The 23466-nt window shown below is 50.2% G+C and overlaps 1 protein-coding gene across 1 annotated transcript in view; it reads right to left on the reverse strand.

Annotated features, from left to right (window-relative positions):
• PDX1 (pancreatic and duodenal homeobox 1) overlaps nucleotides 1-23466 on the reverse strand; it is a 46929-nt gene that overhangs the window by 11259 nt on the left and 12204 nt on the right. The window contains exons 3-4 of the mRNA XM_032955194.2: nucleotides 21005-21107; nucleotides 15539-15733 (exon numbers count right to left, since the gene is read on the reverse strand). Of these exons, the coding sequence (XP_032811085.2) occupies nucleotides 15601-15733; nucleotides 21005-21107 (236 nt within the window). The 3' untranslated portion in view covers nucleotides 15539-15600. The remainder of the gene's footprint in view (nucleotides 1-15538; nucleotides 15734-21004; nucleotides 21108-23466) is intronic.

The following is a 23466-nucleotide window of genomic DNA, read 5'->3' on the forward strand; positions in this document are numbered from 1 at the left end:
GTGAGTGAGTGATTGTCTAAGTGTGTGGGTGAGAAAGTCTGTGAGTGAGTGAGTCTGTGAGTCAGTGAGTGTGTGAGTGATTGTGTGAGTGTGTGGGTGGGTGAGTGTGAGTGATTGTCTAAGTGTGTGGGTGAGTGAGTCTGTGGGTGAGTGTGTGAGTGAGTGTGTGAGTGAGTGTGTGGATGGGTGAGTGTGTGGGTGGGTGAGTGTAAGTGCTTGTCTAAATGTGTGGGTGAGTGAGTCTGTGAGTGAGCGAGTGTGTGAGTGAGTATGTGAGTGAGTGTGTGAGTGTGTGTGTGGTTGTGTGAGTTTGTGGGTGAGTGAGTGAGTGATTGTCTAAGTGCGTGGGTGAGTGATTCTGTGAGTGTGTGAGTGAGTGTGTGAGTGAGCGAGTGTGTGAGTGTGTGTGTGAGTGGTTATGTGAGTTTGTGGGTGAGTGAGTGAGTGATTGTCTAAGTTTGTGGGTGAGTGATTCTGTGAGTGAGTGTGTGAGTGATTGTGTGAGTGAGCGAGTGAGTGAGCGATTGTGTGAGTGATTGTCTAAGTGTGTGGGTGAGTGAGTGAGTGTGCGAGTGAGTGTGTGAGTGAGCGAGTGTGTGAGTGTGAGTGATTGTCTAAGTGTGTGGGTAAGTGAGTGAGTGTGTGAGTGAGCGAGTGTGTGAGTGAGCGAGTGTGTGAGTGTGAGTGATTTTCTAAGTGTGTGGGTGGGTGAGTGAGTGTGTGAGTGAGTGTGTGGGTGGGTGAGTGTGAGTGATTGTCTAAGTGTGTGGGTGAGTGAGTGAGTGTGTGAGTGAGCGAGTGTGAGTGATTGCCTAAGTGTGTGGGTGAGTGAGTGTGTGAGTGAGTGTGTGTGTGAGTGAGCGAGTGTGTGAGTGTGAGTGATTGTCTAAGTGTGTGGGTGAGTGAGTGTGTGAGTGAGCGAGTGTGTGAGTGAGCGAGTGTGTGAGTGTGAGTGATTTTCTAAGTGTGTGGGTGGGTGACTGGTCAAATAAAAAATATGTTTTTATTTTAGCGAGCGCACACACACACACGCGCGCTCTGAAATTGGTGTTTGAATTGTACAAGGATATCATGACATTATTTAAAAGGCAAAACTGAAAATTGTCGATGTTTTAAAAAACAAAGTGTAGAATTGAACTCGTGATTATACTACATGCGTGCCACAACACAAAAAACACGTTTCATGAAAATCACGTTCATTCAAAGTGTCAACGACTGTACGGAATGTCCCTACAGTGTCTGCACACACACGCGCGTGCATACATACACCCCCAAGCGCTTGCTGCTTGTATATAAGCGCATATACATACACAAGTTTACATGAACGCTTATGTATACACACGTATGTACATGAACGCTTACATATACACACGTATGTACATGAACGCTTACGTATACACACGTATGTACATGGACGCTTATGTATACACACGTATGTACATGGACGCTTATGTATACACACGTATGTACATGGACGCTTATGTATACACACGTATGTACATGAACGCTTACGTATATACACGTATGTACATGAACGCTTACGTATATACACGTATGTACATGAACGCTTACGTATACACACGTATGTACATGAACGCTTATGTATACACACGTATGTACATGAACGCTTATGTATACACACGTATGTACATGGACGCTTATGTATACACACGTATGTACATGCACGCTTACGTATACACACGTATGTACATGGACGCTTATGTATACACACGTATGTACATGAACGCTTACGTATACACACGTATGTACATGAACGCTTATGTATACACACGTATGTACATGGACGCTTATGTATACACACGTATGTACTTGAACGCTTACGTATACACACGTATGTACATGGACGCTTATGTATACACACGTATGTACATTAACGCTTATGTATACACACGTATGTACATGGACGCTCATGTATACACACGTATGTACATGGACGCTTATGTATACACACGTATGTACATGGACGCCTTTGTAAATTCAGACTCGACATCCGAGTGAGACTCGACATCCGACTCAGACTTTAGGACAAGTGGCGAGGCCGACATTGGCATGCTTCTCTCGAGCAACAGGGTCCCGGTGTCTGCGTGTTGATGTCAGATGTCCGGTGGAGTGTGAGCGTGGTGGTGGGGGGGTGTGTGAAGACGTGGGTGGGTGTGTGTGTGTGTCGTGGTGGTGGGGAGGAGAGAGGTGGGGGGGTGAGCATCAGGTGAGGTGGATGCTGGTGTCAGGTTCGTGAACATTAACAGCCCAATCTCTCTCCCTCCCTCTCTCAAATCTCTCTCCCTGGGTCTCGCAGTGTCCGGTGCCCGGCAAGGTTAGCAGAACAAACATTCTCCTCTGACAGGTGTGTGCCCAGCTCCACTTTGATCTGCTCAGAGCACACGGAGGGGGCGAGGGGAGGGCGTGGGTCTAATCGCGAAGAACAAAGCTGCCGTGTATCTCTGTGTGTGTGTATATCTCGGTGTGTGCGTACGTGTGTGTCTCTGTGTGTGTGTGTATCTCTGTGTGTGTGTATCTCTGTGTGTGTGTGTATATCTCGATGTGTGCGTACGTGTGTATCTCTGTGTGTGTGTGTATCTCTGTGTGTGTGCATCTCTGTGTGTGTGTGTATATCTCGATGTGTGCGTACGTGTGTATCTCTGTGTGTGTGTATCTCTGTGTGTGTGTATCTCTGTGTGTGTGTGTACGTGTGTATCTCTGTGTGTGTGTGTATCTCTGTGTGTGTGTGTACGTGTGTATCTCTGTGCGTGTGTGTATCTCTGTGTGTGTGTGTACGTGTGTATCTCTGTGTGTGTGTGTGCGTGTGTGTATCTCTGTGTGTGTGCGTGTGTGTATCTCTGTGTGTGTGTGTATCTCTGTGTGTGTGTACGTGTGTGTATCTCTGTGTGTGTGTATCTGTGTGTGTGTGTGCGCGTGTGTATCTCTGTGTGTGTGTATCTCTGTGTGTGTGTGTGTATCTCTGTGTGTGTGTATCTGTGTGTGTGTGCGTGTGTGTGTGTGCGTGTGTGTGTCTCTGTGTGTGTGCGTGTGTGTATCTCTGTGTGTGTGAGCGTGTGTATATCTCTGTGCGTGTCTGCGTGTGCGTATCTGTGTGTGTGTGCGCGTGTATATCTCTGTGTGTGTGCGTGTGTGTATCTCTGTGTGTGTGTGCGTGTGTGTATATCTGTGTGTGTATATCTGTGTGTGCGCGTGTATATCTCTGTGTGCGTGTGTGTATCTCTGTGTGTGTGTGCGTGTGTGCATATCTGTGTGCGTGGGTGTCTCTGTGTGTGTATATCTCTCTGTGTGTGTGTGCGCGTGTGTATCTGTGTGCGTGTGTGTATCTCTGTGTGTGTGTGCGTGGGTGTATATCTCTGTTTGTGTGTGCGCGTGTGTGTATCTCTGTGTGTGTGCGTGTGTGTATATCTGTGTGCGTGTGCGTGGGTGTATATCTCTGTGTGTGCGCTTTGTCTGTGTGCGTGTCTGCGTCTCTCTCTCTCCCCACGTGGATTTTTTTCTGCAGCTCCTCCGTTTTTTTCCCCCCTACACATTTAGAATCAACATCACGCGTTTAGAATATTTGGCTCCTATAAATGCACACGTGATAAACCATTTGGTTGAGCTTTAGAATCTCGACTTAAAGCTTTCGTGACTGCAGGAATTCATATTCTTTGGGTCTTTCGCTAAAGTCACCACGTGGATAAGTTTCAAATAGAAGAACAAAAAAATGAGGAAAAACCCACGACGTTTCGATCGCAACACAATCGTTCGTCATCGCTTGTGTTGCGATCGAAACGTCGTAATTTTTTTGCTATTTTTCTTGTTATTTTATTTGAACATATCTACGTGACTATACCGAAAGGCCCAAAACATAGTTACGCTATCATTTGTGACCAGGTGGTTTCTGAAAGAAATGGCTATTTAGCTCAGTGGGGCTTTACCTGGCCAAGTAAGAGTTAAAAGAGATTCGTTCCGAAATGAAAACCTTCGCACAAAGCGAAACCGCCAAAGGAGACAACTGCCTGCTAAGTAGCGCACAGTAAACACAGTACACACAGTACACACAGAGTACACACACAGTACACACACATTACACACACAGTACACACAGTACACACACAGTACACACAGAGTATACACACAGTACACACAGTACACACACAGTACACACACAGTACACACAGAGTACACACACACACAGTACACACACAGTACACACACAGCACACACAGTACTCACACAGTACACACAATACACACACACACAGTACACACACAGTACACACACAGTACACACAGTAAACACACAGTACACACAGTACACACACAGTAAAACACAGTACACACACAGTACACACACAGTACACACACACAGTACACACATTACACACACAGTACACACACAGTACACACAGAGTAAACACAGTACACACAGTACACACACAGTACACACAGAGTAAACACAGTACACACAGTACACACACAGTACACACACAGTACACACAGAGTAAACACAGTACACACATTACACACACAGTACACACACAGTACACACAGAGTAAACACAGTACACACAGTACACACACAGTACACACAGAGTAGGCCGACACCCCCGTTGCGTATGCTGCATACACAACGCGAAATCGCATAAAGCGAGGGAAGGCTGCAGGTGTGACGGACAGATACTAGCATGGGACCTTTTGGTTGTTCCAGTATCAAAGTATAAAAAACCACGCTTTTATGAAACGTACTAGTCATGGAAGAACTCCACGACTCCAAGAAGTGGCCCCGAAGCTTGCCACAACGTAAGGGGGCCATGGCCAATTACAACCAACGTCAGCTGACCGTGGACAATTAGACCCAAGCCGAAACATAACGTATAAAAAATAATGTTAAAAAAAATATATATAAAATTTTTTTATGATAGAATATAGTGTTGTCATCTGTATGACATAAATATACCAAGTTTGCAGTCGATAGCAAATTGGGAGGTGAGTTAAAATTGAGTTACAAGATTTGAGGATACAACAACAACAATGACAACAACGACAACAACAACGACAACAACAATGACAACAACAACAGCCAGAGTGAGTGAAATGAAATCGTGTAATAAGAACAGGCGTTTAACCTTTTCCGGCATTAAAACAAACAAGGCTCTGATAATGTGACGCGCTGCCTTTGAAATTCATTGGCCTACAGCCGGAGACTGCCTTCAGTATGGGCCAGTCTCACCAGTGCCGGGCCAGAGACGAACGCCAAAAGGCGAACGATACAAAGGCAATGCCACGCGAATCCAGAGCACGTCTAGAAGCTCGGGGTGGGGGCAGCTACACCATGGGAGAGGTGGAGTTTGACCTTGCACACAGCACCCGCCGCCAGGTCCGTTGTAACTCGATGCCTTGGACATGGGAATTCGCTGCATTGAAACTTCTCCCTGCCGTTTGGAATTGACCACCCACTGCGCAATAGCCCAAAGGGGGGGGGGGCAGGGCTCAATATTTACCGACGTAAATCGCCCCCCCCCACCCCTCCCCCCCCAGTATTGTAAATCTGTCGCGACAATGTCCCCGTGGCGAGTTCTGTTCGAGGCGCGGTGCGCTAACCGCTGCGCCTCCGCTCGCCATTGACCAACTACGCAACCTACACAACAACAACAACCCCGACCTGCTAGGCACGTTGGCAGCGGTCGCACAATGCAATCGCTGTCCAGGCTCACGAGCCCGACTTAAGCTTTCCAGACCGCGGCGCCGTGATTTTGTAACCGAGATCTGTGCCGTGTGACATCTACACTAAACTTAAAAAAAAAGAACTTTTTTTAAAAAAAAGTTGTTTTTTTTTAAAACCGGGTCAGGCCTCACTGAGCGATAAAATATTTTTTTTCAGAAGCGACCTGGCCATAAATGGTAGCTCAACGAAGTGGTTTATCATCGCGTGGAATTGTATAGCAGCAAAATGATCGAGACGCGTGTTTCTTAATGTGGAGGGGGGGGGGGGGAACCAGAGGACCTGGAGACAAATCCACGCGACCACGGGGAGAAAGAGGCACGCCGACTCCAAATATACAGCAGCAGCAGGCGTAAGGGTTGGGATCGAACCCACGACCTCCTGCATACCAGGCGAGGTAGTTAACATCTCCTAGCCACCGTGATGATTATGATGATGATGAGAGAGATATAGGCCAACAGCAGCTCACTGGGTAACTTCCTGCTGACAAAAAAATAAAAAAAACTATCTAAATCCGGATGATTTTGTCACAGGCTGAAATTATTCATCCGCTTATCAGACCCGCTGGGGCTTGTGGCTGTATGGATGGGTTGAGAGAGTATACACCCTTTGACATCTCAATCCCGTAACACTTCTTTCAGTCGTATATTGAATAGCTCTATAAAGCAATTACCATCGACATATAAACATCTTGTTTAACGTTCGTATGGTCGCACTAAAAAATAAAACAAAGGCAATGACCCCCCCACCCCCCGTGTAGCCTGTAACAGACTGTAGGGGCAAGTGCTGTTAGCGAGTAGCACCAGTGAAGGCCGGCACGGCACACAACGGGGTGGGTGACCAGCACCACGCCCGGCCGCCTTTGTCTTCCCAGCGGCGATGTTTACTACACACCGCACCAGGTACTCATTTGAGGCCGAGTCGACCTAGGGGAGGCTCAGGACCGGTTCAAATAATCGTCACTGGTGTTTGCCGTGAGCGGGAATCGAACCCGGGTCGCTGGGTTCATAACGCAGCGTAGCGCTAACCGCTACACGACCGCTACCCACATACACACACATACACACATACACATATACACACATACACACACATACATATACACACATACAAACATATACACACACTGACATACATACAGGCACACTCATGCATGAGCCACATTCCCTTTCGCACACGAGCACAGCGATAGTGTCCTCTGAGCGTGTGTTTAACAAGCGACGTTTCGGGCAATGAGCCTTGTTGTTTCCTTCTCGGGCAGTGTTTGTTGACAAAAGTTTTGAGCTCGTGTGTTATTTGTGCCCGCAATGTCTCGTTAAAACAACAGCAGCAACCACAATCATTGTTAACAATCGTTTGGGTCAAACTACAGCCCACGTTTGTCTCAAATCCACCGCTGGATGATTACCTCCCAATGCCCGTAGTAGTGAGGCATGGTGGCGGTCTTTTGACCATACTTCACCACGCTGGTCAGCTCGCACTGTTGACGAAAAGTTGACGTCCCGACACACGCGTTCAGCTATCACCCGCCGAAGATATCAGCCGTGAGTCGGAATCGAACCCAGGTGGCCAGGGTTCAGAGTGCAGGAAGCTTGGCACAGCATCACCGCTCCACCCCTTGCACGCCGCTACAGCACTGTACTGTACTGACTCATCCGTCTTAGCCATCACCACCTGTGGGCGCCACGGTGGCTATGAGATGTTAACTACCTCGCCTGGTATACAGGAGGTCATGAGTGAGATCCCGACCCTGACGCCTGCTGCTGTATATTTGGAGTGTGCGTCTCTCTCTTTCTCTCTCTGATTATCATCACGGTGGCTATGAGATGTTAACTACCTCGCCTGGTACGCAGGAGGTTGTGGGTTCGATTCCGACCCTGACGCCTGCTGCTGTATATTTGGAGTCTGCGTCTCTCTTTCTCTCTCCCCGTGGTCGCGTGGATTTTTCTCCGGGTCCTCCGGTTTTCCCCTCCACGTTTAGAAATCGACATCGCCACGCGTTCAGAGCATTTGGCAGCTGTAAACTTTCCACGTGGTATGCCGCTCCGTTAAGCTGTCATTTGGGATGGCCTGGTCGCATCTGAAAAATCGCTCTGTAGTTCAGTGGGCCTTAGCTGGTAAAATAAAAACAAATAATATAGTTTAGTTCAAAGGATTCAAACTGAAACCGATTTCATTCGTGAGCGTTCCATCCGTGATGGTGACTGCGGTTTGGCGAGAGTGATCGACTCACAATCACGCGGGCGCCAACGGGCTCAGCTCAAGGTCGATAAAATAGCGGGGCACGCGGGTGGGGTATGGGGGGGGGGGGAGAGAAACACTTGGCGACGTGTTAAACTCGGCCCCGCCGCGGCAATGTGGAATTTCCACTGCTGGTTCGGATTCCGCCGACGAGGGATGAGCACTGTTTGTAATTTCAGGGGATGCCTGGATGGTGTGGACCATCCTCGCACTCCTTGAGACGTACGCCACTTACACGATCATTGTGGAAATTACTGCCCATCAAATGCGATGTTTACACGTTCATTGCGTGTCGCTTACACCCAATATCGCCCTCTCCCCTGCCTCTCTGTCGCACCCCCCCCCCTACCTCCCCGTGAATATTGATGGGTGGTGGTGGTGGTGGTTGTTGTTGTCCACAGAATGGAAATCGTTGTTTTAGTTGGCAGAAATATTTCACGACTTGTTTCACTTCCTTTGCAAGAAACATCGACACCTCCCGCCCCCCTTCTCGCTCTGCTATCTCTCCCCCTCTGTCTATCTCCTAACCATGTATTTAAAACTAAACACATCTCGTTATTTATTTATTTGCCAGGTAAAGCCCCACCGAACTGTGCAGTTATTTTTCAGAAGCTACCGGGCCACGGATGATGGCTCAACGAAAGTGGCTCATCGTCACGTTGAAATGTATCGCAGACAGAATCTCTAAACGCGTGATGTCCATTCTCAAACGTGGAGGTAAAAAAATCGGAGGACCCGGATAAAAAAATATATCCACGCGACCACGAGGAGAGAGGGAGAGAGATGCAAACTCCAAATATAGAGCGGGCGTCATGGTCAGGATCGAACCCACGACCTCCGGTATACCAGGCGAGGTCGTTAACATCTCTCCACCGAGGCGCCTTCCATCCCTATCTCTACCCAGCTCCCTCCTTCTCGTATATAATGTTAACACATGGCTTAGTGTTTCCTGGTGGAGTCGAAATGTTGTCCACTAAACATCATTCCCTTCCCCTCCACCCTCCCTTACCACAAGTTTACCTCGCCCCATCTCCCCCTTTCTCTCCCCTCTCTCCACCCCCCCCCTCTCTCTCTACCCCCCCCCCCCCCCCAGTGTCCCTCTCCTCCCCCCCCTCTCTCTCCTCCCCCGTGAACTTTGGTACCGTGGAATTGCCGTGCTGTGCCAGATAAGAGAGCTATCGGCTGCAGGGCACTTTACACTTTGCATTTGGCTCACGCCTCATGTCGATTACTCATAAACTGCAGAATCAACACGGGGAACGCGACCCGGGGGACTGATTACGGATTCCGGCTTTCCCCCCAACCCACACGAGCCCCCCCCCCACAATCCCTCCCCCCCCTCGCCCCCCCCCCCCACCCGCCATACACTTTGAGCCTTTGTCCGACACAACAAGACAGAAACGTACAACAACACTCTTAACCCTGGCATTCTTAGCAAAGTGATAGACAGCAGTACGGCCCGTGGGCTAACGGTGGCTATGAGATGTTAACTACCTCGCCTGGTATACGGGGGATCGTGGGTTCCATCCCAACTCCGAAGCCTGTTGTTTATTTGTAGTTTTCGTGTCTCTCTGTCTCATCATCATCACGGTGGCTATGAGATGTTAACTACCTCGCCTGGTATACGGGAGGCCGTGGGTTCAATCCCAACTCCGACGCCTGTTATTTATTTGTCGTTTGCGACTCTCTGTCTCATCATCATCACGGTGGCTAGGATATGCAAACTCCCTCGCCTGGTATACAGGAGGTACTGATTTCGATCCTTGACCCTGACGCCTGCTGTATATTTGGAGTTTGCGTGTGTCTCTCTCTCTCTCTCCCCCCGTGGTCACGTCGATTTTTTTTTTGTATCCGGGTCCTGCGGTTTTCCCCTCCACATTTAGAATCAACATCACGCGTTCAGAGTCTTTGGCTGCCGCTAGACATTCCCAACGTGACAATAGGGCACGTCGTTGAGCTATCGCTTGTGATGGGCCAGGTCGCAAGTTGAAGTGACGGAGGGCAGCACGGCCATGGCTGTTCAGGGGGTGACGGTGCAGGTGCGAGGCCCTGCCTGCCCTCTGAGTGGGTGGACGGGCTGACGGCAAAAACCCCCGTGGCTGCTCTACCCCTGCTGTACCCCTGCTGTACCCCTGCTCTACCCCTGCTGTACCCCTGCTGTACCCCTGCTCTACCCCTGCTGTACCCCTGCTGTACACAGGGCCGGATTAAGGCACGGGGCATTAGGGGCTCCAAGCCCAGGGTGCCTCCGCCAGCTTGAGGGCCTCCAGAGATGAAGTGAAAAGTTGATTTCGTTTGTGAATGCTGAATTAAATTTGTTGTTAGCCTTGTGTAAAAAAAAAAAAACATTTTATTTTTCTTTCACTTTGTTTTCCTTTTGAAAATAACTCTGGGGGGGAGGGGGGTGGGGGGCTCACAGTACCTATAGCTCAGGGACCTACAAAATCTGAATCCTGCCCTGGCTGTACCCCTGCTGTATCCTCTCACACGCGAAGTTGAAGCTTCGACAATGAGAAAGGGGGGGCCTCCTCGCGCGCTTTCAGATGCGCTTGTTCTCGTGCGGGCGCCCGTCTGGAACGTTCTTCCCTTCCGCTGTTAGGAAGCCAATGGGGAGCTGTGCACTTTAAAATCGGCCAGATTGAAAGCTCGTTTCTTTAGAATTGTTTTTTGTGTGTGTCTGTGTCTATGTGTGCGCGTTTAGTTTGGCGTCCTTACCGCCCGCACCTCCGATTATCGCGATTGGCTACGCACGTACGGTGCGAAAGAAGTTCAACATGCAGTACGTACGTAAAGGCGCGCTTGACTTGGAATTCTTTTTTTTGGGGGGCATTAACGACTTTAACTTTAACTCTCGTTCGACAGCGCTACAGCTGTTGCTGCTGGTGGTTGTGGTGGTGCTGGTGGTTGTGGTGGTGCTGGTGGTTGTGGAGGTGCTGGTGGTTGTGGAGGTGCTGGTGGTTGTGGTGGTGCTGGTGGTTGTGGTGGTGCTGGTGGTTGTTGCGTGCCGCGGTTGTTGCGGTTGTAGTGCCGGCTGGGGAGCGGTGGTGCAGCGGTTAGCGCTACGCTGCTGTGCTACGAACCCTGGAGACCCGAGGTCAATTCCCACTCACGGCCAACGCCCAGTGACGATTATCCGAACCCGTCTTGGGCCTCCCCTAGGTCGACTCAGCCTCAAGATGAGTACCTGGTGCTGTGTGGTAAACGTCGCCACTGGGGGAGACAAAGGCGGTCGGGAATGGTGCTGACCACTCAATCTTTTGTGTGCTGTTTCGGCCTTGATAGGTGCTACGCGCTAAAACACTTGCCCCTACAGTCTGTTAAGGTTACACGGGGGATATTTGTCTTTGATGTAACGCGTTTAGTGCTTGTGGTGTGTAGTGCGGGTGGTTGTGTGTAGCGGTAGTGGTTGTGGTGTGTAGTGGTTGTAGTGCTGTGTGTAGTGGCTGTAGTGGTGTGTAGTGGTAGTGGTTGTAGTGGTGTGTAGTGGTTGTAGTGACGTGTGTAGTGGTTGTGGCTGTAGTGGTGTGTAGTGGTGTGTAGTGGTTGTAGTGACGTGTGTAGTGGTTGTGGCTGTAGTGGTGTGTAGTGGTGTGTAGTGGTTGTGGTGACGTGTGTAGTGGTTGTGGTGGTGGTTGTAGTGGTGTGTGTAGTGGTTGTAGTAGTGTGTAGTGGTTGTAGTGACGTGTGTAGTGGTGTGTAGTGGTTGTGGCTGTAGTGGTGTGTAGTGGTTGTACTGACGTGTGTAGTGGTTGTGGCTGTAGTGGTATGTGTAGTGGTGTGTAGTGGTTGTGGTGACGTGTGTAGTGGTTGTGGTGACGTGTGTAGTGGTTGTGGCTGTAGTGGTGTGTGTAGTAGTGTGTAGTGGTTGTGGTGACGTGTGTAGTGGTTGTGGTGACGTGTGTAGTGGTTGTGGTGGTGGTTGTAGTGGTGTGTGTAGTGGTAGTGGCTGTAGTGGTGTGTAGTGGTTGTAGTGGTGTGTAGTGGTTGTAATGGTGTGTAGTGGTTGTGGCTGTAGTGGTGTGTAGTGGTGTGTAGTGGTTGTAGTGACGTGTGTAGTGGTTGTGGTGGTGGTTGTAGTGGTGTGTGTAGTGGTTGTAGTAGTGTGTAGTGGTTGTAGTGACGTGTGTAGTGGTGTGTAGTGGTTGTGGCTATAGTGGTGTGTAGTGGTTGTACTGACGTGTGTAGTGGTTGTGGCTGTAGTGGTGTGTGTAGTAGTGTGTAGTGGTTGTGGTGGCGTGTGTAGTGGTTGTGGTGACGTGTGTAGTGGTTGTGGTGGTGGTTGTAGTGGTGTGTGTAGTGGTAGTGGCTGTAGTGGTGTGTAGTGGTTGTAGTGGTGTGTAGTGGTTGTGGCTGTAGTGGTGTGTGTGGTGGTGTGTAGTGGTGTGTAGTGGTAGTGGTTGTGGTGACGTGTGTAGTGGTTGTGATGGTGTGTAGTGGTTGTGGCTGTAGTGGTGTGTGTAGTGGTGTGTTCGCTAACAGCGAGGTGCTCGCTAACAGCACTTGCCCCTACAGTCTGTTAAGGCTATATGGGGGATCTTTGTCTTTATTTTGTAGTGGTGTGTAGTGGTTGTAGTGACGTGTGTAGTGGTTGTGGTGGTGGTTGTAGTGGTGTGTGTAGTGGTAGTGGCTGTAGTGGTGTGTAGTGGTGTGTGTAGTGGTAGTGGCTGTAGTGGTGCGTGTAGTGGTAGCAGCTGTAGTGGTGTGTAGTGGTTGTAGTGGTGTGTAGTGGTGTGTGTAGTGGTGTGTAGTGGCTGTAGTGGTGTGTAGTGGCTGTAGTGGTGTGTAGTGGCTGTAGTGGTGTGTAGTGGTTGCGTGGTGTGTAGTGGTGTGTAGTGGTTGTAGTGGTGTGTAGTGGTTGTGGCTGTAGTGGTGTGTGTAGTGGTGTGTAGTGGTGTGTGTAGTGGTAGTGGTTGTGGTGACGTGTGTAGTGGTTGTAATGGTGTGTAGTGGCTGTAGTGGTGTGTGTAGTGGTGTGTAGTGGTTGTGGTGACGTGTGTAGTGGTTGTGGCTGTAGTGGTGTGTAGTGGTAGTGGTTGTGGTGACTTGTGTAGTGGTTGTGGTGGTGGTTGTAGTGGTGTGTGTAGTGGTAGTGGCTGTAGTGGTGTGTAGTGGTTGTAATGGTGTGTAGTGGTTGTAGTGGTGTGTGTAGTGTTAGTTGCTGTAGTGGTGTGTAGTGGTTGTAGTGGTGTGTAGTGGTTGTGGTGACGTGTGTAGTGGTTGTGGTGGTGGTTGTAGTGGTGTGTGTAGTGGTAGTGGCTGTAGTGGTGTGTAGTGGTTGTAATGGTGTGTAGTGGTTGTAGTGGTGTGTGTAGTGTTAGTTGCTGTAGTGGTGTGTAGTGGTTGTAGTGGTGTGTAGTGGTTGTGGTGACGTGTGTAGTGGTTGTGGTGGTGGTTGTAGTGGTGTGTGTAGTGGTTGTAGTCGTGTGTAGTGGTTGTAGTGACGTGTGTAGTGGTGTGTAGTGGTTGTGGCTGTAGTGGTGTGTAGTAGTTGTGGTGAAGTGTGTAGTGGTTGTGGTGGTGGTTGTAGTGGTGTGTGTAGTGGTTGTAGTAGTGTGTAGTGGTTGTAGTAGTGTGTAGTGGTTGTAATGGTGTGTAGTGGTTGTGGTGGTGTGCTCGCTGTAGTTCGTCTGTAGTTGTTGTTCCACTTCAGCCGAGGCAGGTGGCAGTGGTGAGTCACACCGAGGGGCGGGGGTGGAGGGGGCTGGAGGGGGGCGGGGGAGGAGGGGGGCGGGGGTGGCGGGGGGGTGGAGGGGGGTGGAAGGGGGGTGGAGGGGGGCGGGGTGGAGGGGGATGGAGGGGGGGGTGGTGAGCGGAGTAGCAGCACCGTCCTCAGGCATCCCTTGCCGACATCTCTCCGAGCCGTGAGCCCGGGAGTCCGACCCCGGCCGCTGGCTCTCACGAGCACCCCGTGCGCTCACCAACACCGCGCCACGGCTCCTCGGGCTAGTTCGCGTTCACTTCACCCCCAGCGCCTGCGTCTGCATCGGTCTCTGCCCCGCTTGTTCAAGGCGACGCCTCCTCTGGCCGATCACGGCGTTCTGTTTACCGAGGTCCTTGCAGCCGCAGCGCTGGAGGAGGATTCACGTCGCGGGCGGGCGGGCGAGACTCTCGACAATTTGAATAATAAAAATAATAATTATAATATCCACGGGACCCTCCTTTTGCCAGTACCAAAATATGATAATAGGTTTTTTTGGTCCCCCTTTTTTTCTGGCAACAAAACAGCTGTGTTGAGATGTTAAAACACCAAACTGAGACCTTTCACGAAGAATGATGTCTGCATTAACCACGCTATTTGTGGTCAGAATGCAAACAAAAAACATATTCTGATAATTTATGCATTGTCCTTGAAACTGATTGGTCCACACCAGAGACAGCTTCCTTTTGAGTCTCGTCTTATTATTATAAACTTATTTTGATGATAATAATAATAATAAGGCGATGATACAGGCGCAGCCCTGCAATTGCCTGCCGACGCCACTGCTAGCGGAAGCACCCCCCCCTCCCCCTTCCCATCCGCTAGAGAGCTCTAGAACCCCAAACCGCCCCTCGATATAATAACTTGGCCTACTCTTCCACCACTGGCCAAACGTGTTACGGTTTGGAGTACCCACCGCCCTTGACCCCACCACACGAGACCTGCCTGCCGATCGACGCGCTTTGCTGCAACCCACGTATTTATACTGCTGCTGGGCGGACAGAGGCGTCGATGGCGGGGAGATCGAGGCGTGGGTGACCTGGGCGGGACAACCACCGCTAAGCCACGGTGGCAGCCCGCACCCACGTGTGCTACAACTGCTAAGAATGCACACAGACACACGCACACGGTGCGCTCTTTGCAACGCGATACAATATTCTCGAGCGAGTTTACATATCTCCCAGAGTCAAAGGAACAAAAAAGAAAGCACTGTTAACACTATTTTTTTTATTTTATCCAAGTAAGGGCCCCCTAGAGCTGTAGAGCCCTGACAATAAATGCCATGAATGCAGTCCCGTGTTGATGCCACTGGTAGATTGGCATTAGATTGGCATTCGTTCATTAGTGGTCAGGACATTGTGGATGAGTTCAACGTACAGATGTAGCACTCACGGTTACAACCATAAACATATTTTTTGTTTTATTTCATCGGCTAAGGCCCAACTGAGCTATACGGCTCTTGATGATAAGCCACCTGGCCATCACAAATGATAGCTCAACGAAGCGGCTTATCGCGTGTAAATGTATAGCAGCCAGATAATCTAAACGCGTGATGTTGATTCTAAATGTGGAGGGAAAAACCGGAGGACCCGGAGAAAAATCAGGGTCGGGATCGAACCCACGACCTCCTGCGTACCTGGCGAGAGAGTTCACATCTCGGGTTGAGCCTGGACAGTGCGTGGATGGACGAGCAGCGCGCATAACAGGTGCTATAGGCTGCCTGTGAGATGCCCATCTCCCGTTTACAGCCCTGACGCGGGAATTCCACATTCCTATGGCCGGGAGGGGGCGGTACAGGCGGCGAGGTGACCTCTGTGTTGCAAGTCCAGTGCGCTAACCACGCACACAGCCGGCGGTCAATCAACAACAATACCTTTCGCGTGGCCCCACGTAACGCATCGGCGTGGCGTGTCGGGGGCCGCGCCACGCGCCGCCTCAGCCGAAGCTGCTGGAAGAGGATTCCTCCTTCTTCCACTTCATTCGCCTGTTCTGGAACCAGATCTTGACGTGGCGCTCCGTGAGGCCCAGCGCGCACGCCAGCTCCACGCGGCGCGCGCGCGGGATGTACCTGTCCGGGGGGTGGGGTGGGGGGTGGGGGGTGGGGTGGGGGGTGGAGATGTCAGCTCTTCCACAACATGCCAGGGGTTATATTCTTAGTTTTTTCGGTAAAGTCACGTTGAAGAGAAACAACAAAATAACAAAATATATATAAAACAATAAAAAAAAAATTCTCACGACGTAAAGTCAACGTGACTTTACCGAAAAAAACTAAGAATATGAATTACTGCAGTCACGAAAGCTTTAAATCAAAATTTAAAAATGCCAGGGTTTGTCTGAGTCTGTGGACATTTTTGACATTGCGCTAATTTATACGCTCCCGCTTATGAATTTTTGTTGTTAATTTTTTTTTTAGTAAATATGTTTTTTTTTCTAAAATGTATTCATGGTGTTATTTTGTACGCCGTGCGTCTGCAGCAGCTGCTGCAGCTGCTGTGTCATGTACAGCGTTTTTGAGATCCTTGATGAAAATCGCTACATGATTGTAATTATTATTATTATTGATCAGTCCGTCCTAGGTGGCGAGGTGAATTTTTATCATTCTGCAGCCAGCTCATTGATCAAACCGTCCGAAGTGGTGAGAGGAATTTTCCTTTTATAATGCCAGCCAAATGATCAGCCCATCCTAGGAAGTGAAGTGAATTTAAACGTTATAGTGCCAGCCCCTTGATCAGTTCATCTTAGAGAAGCGACATTTGGATTCACTTTCTAATGCCAGCTCATTGATCAGCCCGTTCGAGGAAGTGAAGTGAATTTACATTTTTAGTGCCAGCCCATTAATCAGTCCCTCCTTAGAGGGTTAGTCGATTTTTTTTTAAATACCAGCTCATTTATCAGTCTGTCCAATGGGGTGAATTGAATGTAAATTTTCTAATGCCAGCCCAATGATCAACCCGTTCTAGGGAGCAAGGCGAATTTTCACTTTGTAGTGCCAGCCTATTGATCAGACCGTATTAGGGGGCGATGTGAATTTGTACTTTCTCATGCCCAGCTCGATGATCAGTCCATCTTAGGGAACGACATGATTTTCTATTTTATAATGCCAGCTCATTGGTCAGCCCGTCCTAGGATGTGAAGTTAATTTTAATTTTATAGTTCCAGCCAATTAATCAGTCCCTCTTTAGAGGGTGAGCAGAATTTTGATTTCCTAATGCCCAGCTCATTGATCAGTCCGTGCAAGGGGGCGATGTGAATTCATATATATATTTTTTATTTTTGTCTCTTTAAAAAAAAAAAATCGTCATTAATGAAGCTGCAACATTTGGATATTGGAGCAATGCTTCATTCCAGCCGGAGGAGTCGGGAACAGCATTCCTGCAGAGTCATCAACCACGCCACTTTCATCATCTTTGCCTCACTCGAGAACCCGCGCTGGCGATACAACAATGTCAACTTGCTCATAAGCGGAGACGTGTGGATGATCTCTGTTGCGCAGTATTCATTAGTTCAAAGTTCAACGTCGTGCGTGCGGTCATGGAAAGCCACTTGGGTACCAACACAAACACACACACACGGCAGCCTGGGGTTGAACTCGTCGCATTTCCGTGATGATTGAAAGGTGAGATCCACGTATTACCGTTAACACCAATTACTCGCTCGCCCATGAGAAAAGACCCACGGTTGTGCGAGGACTCGTGTTGTTGTTGTTGTTGTTTCTTTCGGGAGGGGCTCCTGTGCAACATTGTGACGTTTGGCCAACGCCAACGTCACCGACATTGCGAGAGTTTTCGCCATGGAAGGGAATCGGCGAACGGGGAGAGATACCCGTGCAGACCAAGGGGATATATATACAGAGAGAGAGAGAGAGAGAACATACAAACTCCACGCAGGAATGGTGTAGCTACAAGACGCAAAGAACTTCTGGGCATCCGCCCCGGGCCCCGCGCTTTGGGGGGGGGCGTGGGGCGTGGGGGATATTCCCGCGCCTTCGACGGGGCCCGCACCTAAACCGTCCCTTTAAAAACCACGGCCGTGCTGCTCCATGTCACTTAAACTAGAAACGAAACTAGTTCATGTTTTTTTTTGTTGTAACCAGTGTCAAGGCCCCACTGAGCTGCCGTGGAGACCTTTAGCAGAAGTGACCTGGCCCTCACGAATGGGAGCCCAACGAGGTGGCTTATCGACACGTGGCAATGGTGCAGCAGCCAAAGACTCTGAACGCGTTACGTCGATTCTAAACGTGGAGAGAAAAAACCCGCAGGACTCGGATTAAAAAAGAATCAAACGCGACCACGGGGAGAGAGACACGCAAACTACCAATATACAGCAGCAGGCGTAGGGGTTGGGATGGAACCCACGATCTCCCGTATACCAGGCGAGGTAGTTAACATCTCATAGCCACCGTGATGATGATGATGAGAGAGAGACACGCAAACTCCACCCCCCCCCCCCCCCTTCGGGATGGACGGCCCAGGGAGTCGAACCCAGCCGCTTCTTGCTGTGAGCCTCGAGCGTTGTCGACCGCTGGCGCCAAGCGAACCGACGCAGCTTTACGTGGCACCGCTCCTCCCAACTCTCACGAATTAACAAACAGCAACAACAACAACAACAACCATCACAGCAAATGCCGCTTTCTGCAAACCTCGCGACGTCAAATTAACTACAGTGGGCAGCGGTCGTGATGATGACGCACGGTCCCCTCCGTCAATCCACCGCTGGATGAAGGCCTCACCCCACGCCGCGCGACCCCGGCTGCGATGTTTGACCATACTTCACCGGCTCGGTGAATGCCGAGGAGCACGGCATTGTTGTGTCGCTCCACTGCCCTTTGTGCTGCCCCACAACGTAGCCACGGCCAGTGCTGGATTATCCTCGTCGCAAAAGTAGCTACTACATGTAGCTACTACATGTAGCAGCTACTACACGTATGTAGTAGCTACTACTAGTAGCTAGTACTACTAGTAGCTACTACATATGTGTAGTAGCTACTACATATGTACATACATACTACTCGTAGCTACTACACATGTAGCTAGTAGCTACTACACACATATGTAGTAGCTACTACACATGTAGCTACTACATATGTAGTAGCTGCTACAAGTGTAGTAGCTACTACATGTGTAGTAGCTGCTACACATGTAGTAGCTGCTACATATGTAGTAGCTGCTACATGTGTAGTAGCTGCTACATGTGTAGTAGCTACTACATATGTTGCTACATGTGTAGTAGCTACTACATATGTAGCAGCTACTACATGTGTCGTAGCAACCACATGTGTAGTAGCTACTACATTTATAGTAGCTACTACACATGTAAAGCTGCACATGTAGTAGCTACGGGCCCCGCACTTCCAAGGGCACCACGCTAAATGCTTTCAAGCTGTCAATTCCGTTTCAGTGATTCTGCACTTGCTCTATTACTATAGTACTATACCGCCTTCGACTTTTACGAACGACTGGGTGTTTCAGGTGAGCGATTTGTCGTATTATCTGGCTGTGTAGCAAATACAAAATAAACAATTACTTTACTACGCAAGTTACACATTTGTGTTTTAATATTTATGTGTGTTTTTTAATTATTCAGGGCCACTTTATAACATATGCTAGAGGCCCCCACACTAACTTCATCCGGCACTGGGTACACCTCGCAGCCTATAACACCTGGTGTACATCGTGCTCGTCCGTGCATCTCTACATTATTCGGGCTGAAACTCTGCTAAAGCTTGCGGGATCTGACGACACTGATTCCAGATGATTTGGTCAATCGTAAACACAAAGATCCCCCGTGTAGCCTTAACAGGCTGTGGGGGCAAGTGCTGTTAGCGAGCAGCACCTATGAAGGCCGGCACTGTGGCACACACGAGGGTGGCCCGCTCCACACCCGACCGCCTTTGTCTCCCGAGCGTACGATCTTTACACATCCTAATCATTGGAAGCTGAGTCGACCTGGGTGAGGGACCAGGACCGGTTCAGATGTTCGTCACTGGAGTTTGGTGGCCGTGGGCGGGAATCGAACCCGGGTCGCCATGTTCGTAGCGCAGTGCGCTAACCGCTGCACCACCGCTCCAAGAAAACAAAGATCCCCCGCATTGCCTTAACAGACTGTAGGGGCAAGTGCTGTTAGCGAGTAGCACCTATGAAGGCCGGCACGGCACACGGCGTGGTGGGTCGCCAGCACCACGCCCGACCGCCTTCGTATCCCCAGTGGCGATGTTTGCGCACCGCACCAGCTACTTATTTAAGGCTGAGTCGACCTAGAGGAGGCCCAGGACCGCTTCGGGTAATCCTCACTGGCGTTGACCGTGAGCGGGAATCCAACTCGGGATCTCCGCTGACCGCTACAGCGCCGCTCCCCACACAAAGACGCACTTACACACGCGCACACACGCACACACACACCCATCTCGCGACTCGAAGCAATGCGTCCTCATTCTAGTTGCACATGAGCGGATGCTGCTGCTGCTGATGATGATGTTGATGATGTTGATGATGCATCTGCCTTGATGCTGCTTGTGATGATGTCGACGCCGATGCTGCTGCTGCTGCAGCCGATGATGATGTATGTTTAGCATGCTGTTGATGATTGTCTCGGTATCGATGATGATTAATTAGCACGTAGGCTTTCGCGACCAATATCATCCATAATGCAGATTTTTTTCTTTGGGTTAGATCGCGTAAATATAAAAATGTGTCGTTAAACCCGCCGCCACCCGACACAGCCAACTAGCAAGGTTTGTCACGTAAGCAAAACGTGCCAATTCGTTATTAGTACAGCGCACCGGTGTGTTGGAGAGTAAATCCACAACATTTACAATCTTGTGGATTTGCTCTTCAACACATTTACAATCTGAGTCCTCAGATTGTACTCAGATTGTAAATGTTGTGGCTTGGCTCTCCAACACACCGGCGTGCTGCACTAGTAACGAATTGGCCACGTTCTGTTTACGTGACAACCCTTGCTAGTTGGCTGTGTCGGGTGGTGGCGGGTTTAACGACACAACATTTATATATTTACGCGATCTAACCCAAAAAAACTCGTATTATGTAATGATTATGATGACAATGATGCTGCTTCTGATGATAAAGCCGCATCTGCTGCTGCTGATGATGTCTACACTGCTGATGATATCTATGCTGCTGATGATGATGATGTCTATGATGCTGATGATGTCTATGCTGTTGCTGCTGATGATGATGTTTGTGCTGCTGCTGATGATGTTTGTGCTGCTGCTGCTGCTGCTGCTGATGATGATGTTTGTGCTGTTGCTGCTGATGATGTTTGTGCTGCTGCTGATGATGATGTTTGTGCTGTTGCTGCTGATGATGTTGATGTCTGGTACCGGCTGAAGCGGAACTCCTTCTCCAGCTCGAGCAGCTGTGCCCGAGTGTAGGCGGTGCGCGTGCGCTTATTCTCGTCCACGTCCAGCATGCGCACAGAGAAGCCTGCACACGTGGCGGGGGGGGGGCAATGGGGGGGCACAGGGGTGGGGGGCACAGCAGGGGAAAAGGAGAGGAGGGTGGCGAGACGGAGGGAGACTCGGGGAGGAGTGGGGGCATCAGGGTGGGGGTGTGGGGGCACGGGGGAGGGAGAGGGCATGGGGATGAGGAGCGGAAGAGAGAGTGGGAGGTCAAGAAGAGGTGGCGAGAGGAGGGGAGAGGGACACGGAGAGACGGAGTGAACCACTGCGACGAGGGAGGCGGAATCTCGTCGAAGAGCCAAATGTCGCAGCAGCAGCAGCAGCGAATCTCCCCGGTGAGGTCGCGCTCGTTACGCACAGAGCGAGCGGCGCAAAGTGAACCACGGCACCTCGCCGGCGTCGTCAAAGGAGCATCAACCATCACGCCGACTCCGCTCATCATCATCATCATCGCAGCAGCAGCAGCAGCAGCGGAAGCAGCAGCAGCAGCGGCGGATTTTGTCTGCGAGTCGTCGGACAAAGGCGGCAGCCGCCGCACCACACGGCGCTTTCACGCGCGCTTCTGGGGCCGTCTGGAACGCTCTTCCTTCCGATAGTAGGAAGCCACCGGGAGCCGTGCACATTTAAATAATCTAAATTGACAAAATCACTTCTTTAGATATGCCGCTTGTGCGTAGTTCGCTGTTGTCCCTCCCGCGCACCTCCTATTAGCGCGGTTGGCTACGTACGGTGCGAAAGAAGTTCAACATACATCCTGCCCATAGACTAACACTGCCCATAGACTAACACTGCCCATAAACTCACATTACCCATAGACTAACACTGCCCATAGACTCAACACTGCCCATAGACTAACATTACCCATAGACTCAACACTACCCATAGACTCAACACTGCCCATAGACTCAACACTGCCCATAGACTCAACACTGCCCATAGACTCAACACTGCCCATAGACTCAACACTGCCCATAGACTCAACACTGCCCATAGACTCAACACTGCCCATAGACTCAACACTGCCCATAGACTCAACACTGCCCAGAGACTAACACTGCCCATAGACTCAACACTACCTATAGACTCAACACTGCCCATAGACCTAACACTGCCCATAGACTAACATTACCCATAGACTAACATTACCCATAGACTAACACTATCCATAGATTCAACACTGCCCATAGACTCAACACTGCCCATAGACTCAACACTGCCCATAGACTCAACACTGCCCATAGACTCAACACTGCCCATAGACTCAACACTGTCCATAGACTCAACACTGTCCATTTACTCAACACTGCCCATAGACTCAACACTGCACCTCCGATTAGCACAGTTGGCTACGTACGGTGGGAAAGAAGTTCAAAGTACAAGCATTCTGCGCTCCGAGCGTATTGATTGGCGCCAGTTTTTAATGTCCGTGAGATTTGTGAGTTTTCATTTTCGTGAGTCGCATACCTTTTTTTTGGGGGGGGGGGGGGGATAAGGACGTGAAATTTTTTTTGTTCAATCTGCAATATCAATATTCCCAGGAACTTCCATTCGACTGAGCGGCACTCCCTCGAACACACGCGCACAAGTATTGGAATCCGGACGGCTCTTGGCACAAAGACAAGGATGCCCCGTATAGCCTTAACAGACTGTCGGGGCAAGTACTGTTAGCGAGTAGCACCTATGAAGGCCGCCAAGGCGCATGAGGGAGTGGGTGGCCAGCAACACGCCCGGCCGCCTTTGTCTCCCCAGTGGCGAACTACCCACGTGATGTACAACCACCCACGTGATGTACAACCACCCACGTGATGTACAACCACCCACGTGATGTACATCCACCCACGTGATGTACAACCACCCACGTGATGTACAACTACCCACGTGATGTACAACTACCCACGCGATGTACATCTACCCACGCGATGTACAACCACCCACGTGATGTACAACTACCCACGTGATGTACATCTACCCACGCGATGTACATCTACACTAAAGCACAGCAGGTTGGCACAGTAGGGGGCACATTTGGTGCATCAGCCGGTCATCTCGGTCATCTCAGTCAGTCGACCCGAGGCACCTGGGTCTGCCCCGTGACCTCCTGCCAGCGAGCGTTCGACACTTCACGTGGCCTCAAGGTGCACATGGCCTGGCACAAGCGTTCTGGTGACGTCACTGCCACTTAGTGGCGAACGGCGGTTGTTGTTGTATGTGTGTATGTATGTCCGGCAAAACAACCCCCTACCTCCTTGTGGTGCCAGATGGCAATGCTGTGGTGAGCAGTGCAGTGGGGAGAGGGCCAATTTAAATTGGCCCTTCCCTTCATGGCGTTTGTAACCACCACAGCGGCCAAATGGGGGATCTGGATGGGTGCGAGTGGCTGGCAA

This window comes from Petromyzon marinus, chromosome 16 (genome assembly GCF_048934315.1).
Source record: "Petromyzon marinus isolate PM22_M1 ecotype Great Lakes invasive population chromosome 16, UKy_Petmar_22M1.pri1.0, whole genome shotgun sequence".
Taxonomy (NCBI): Eukaryota; Metazoa; Chordata; class Hyperoartia; order Petromyzontiformes; family Petromyzontidae; genus Petromyzon; species Petromyzon marinus.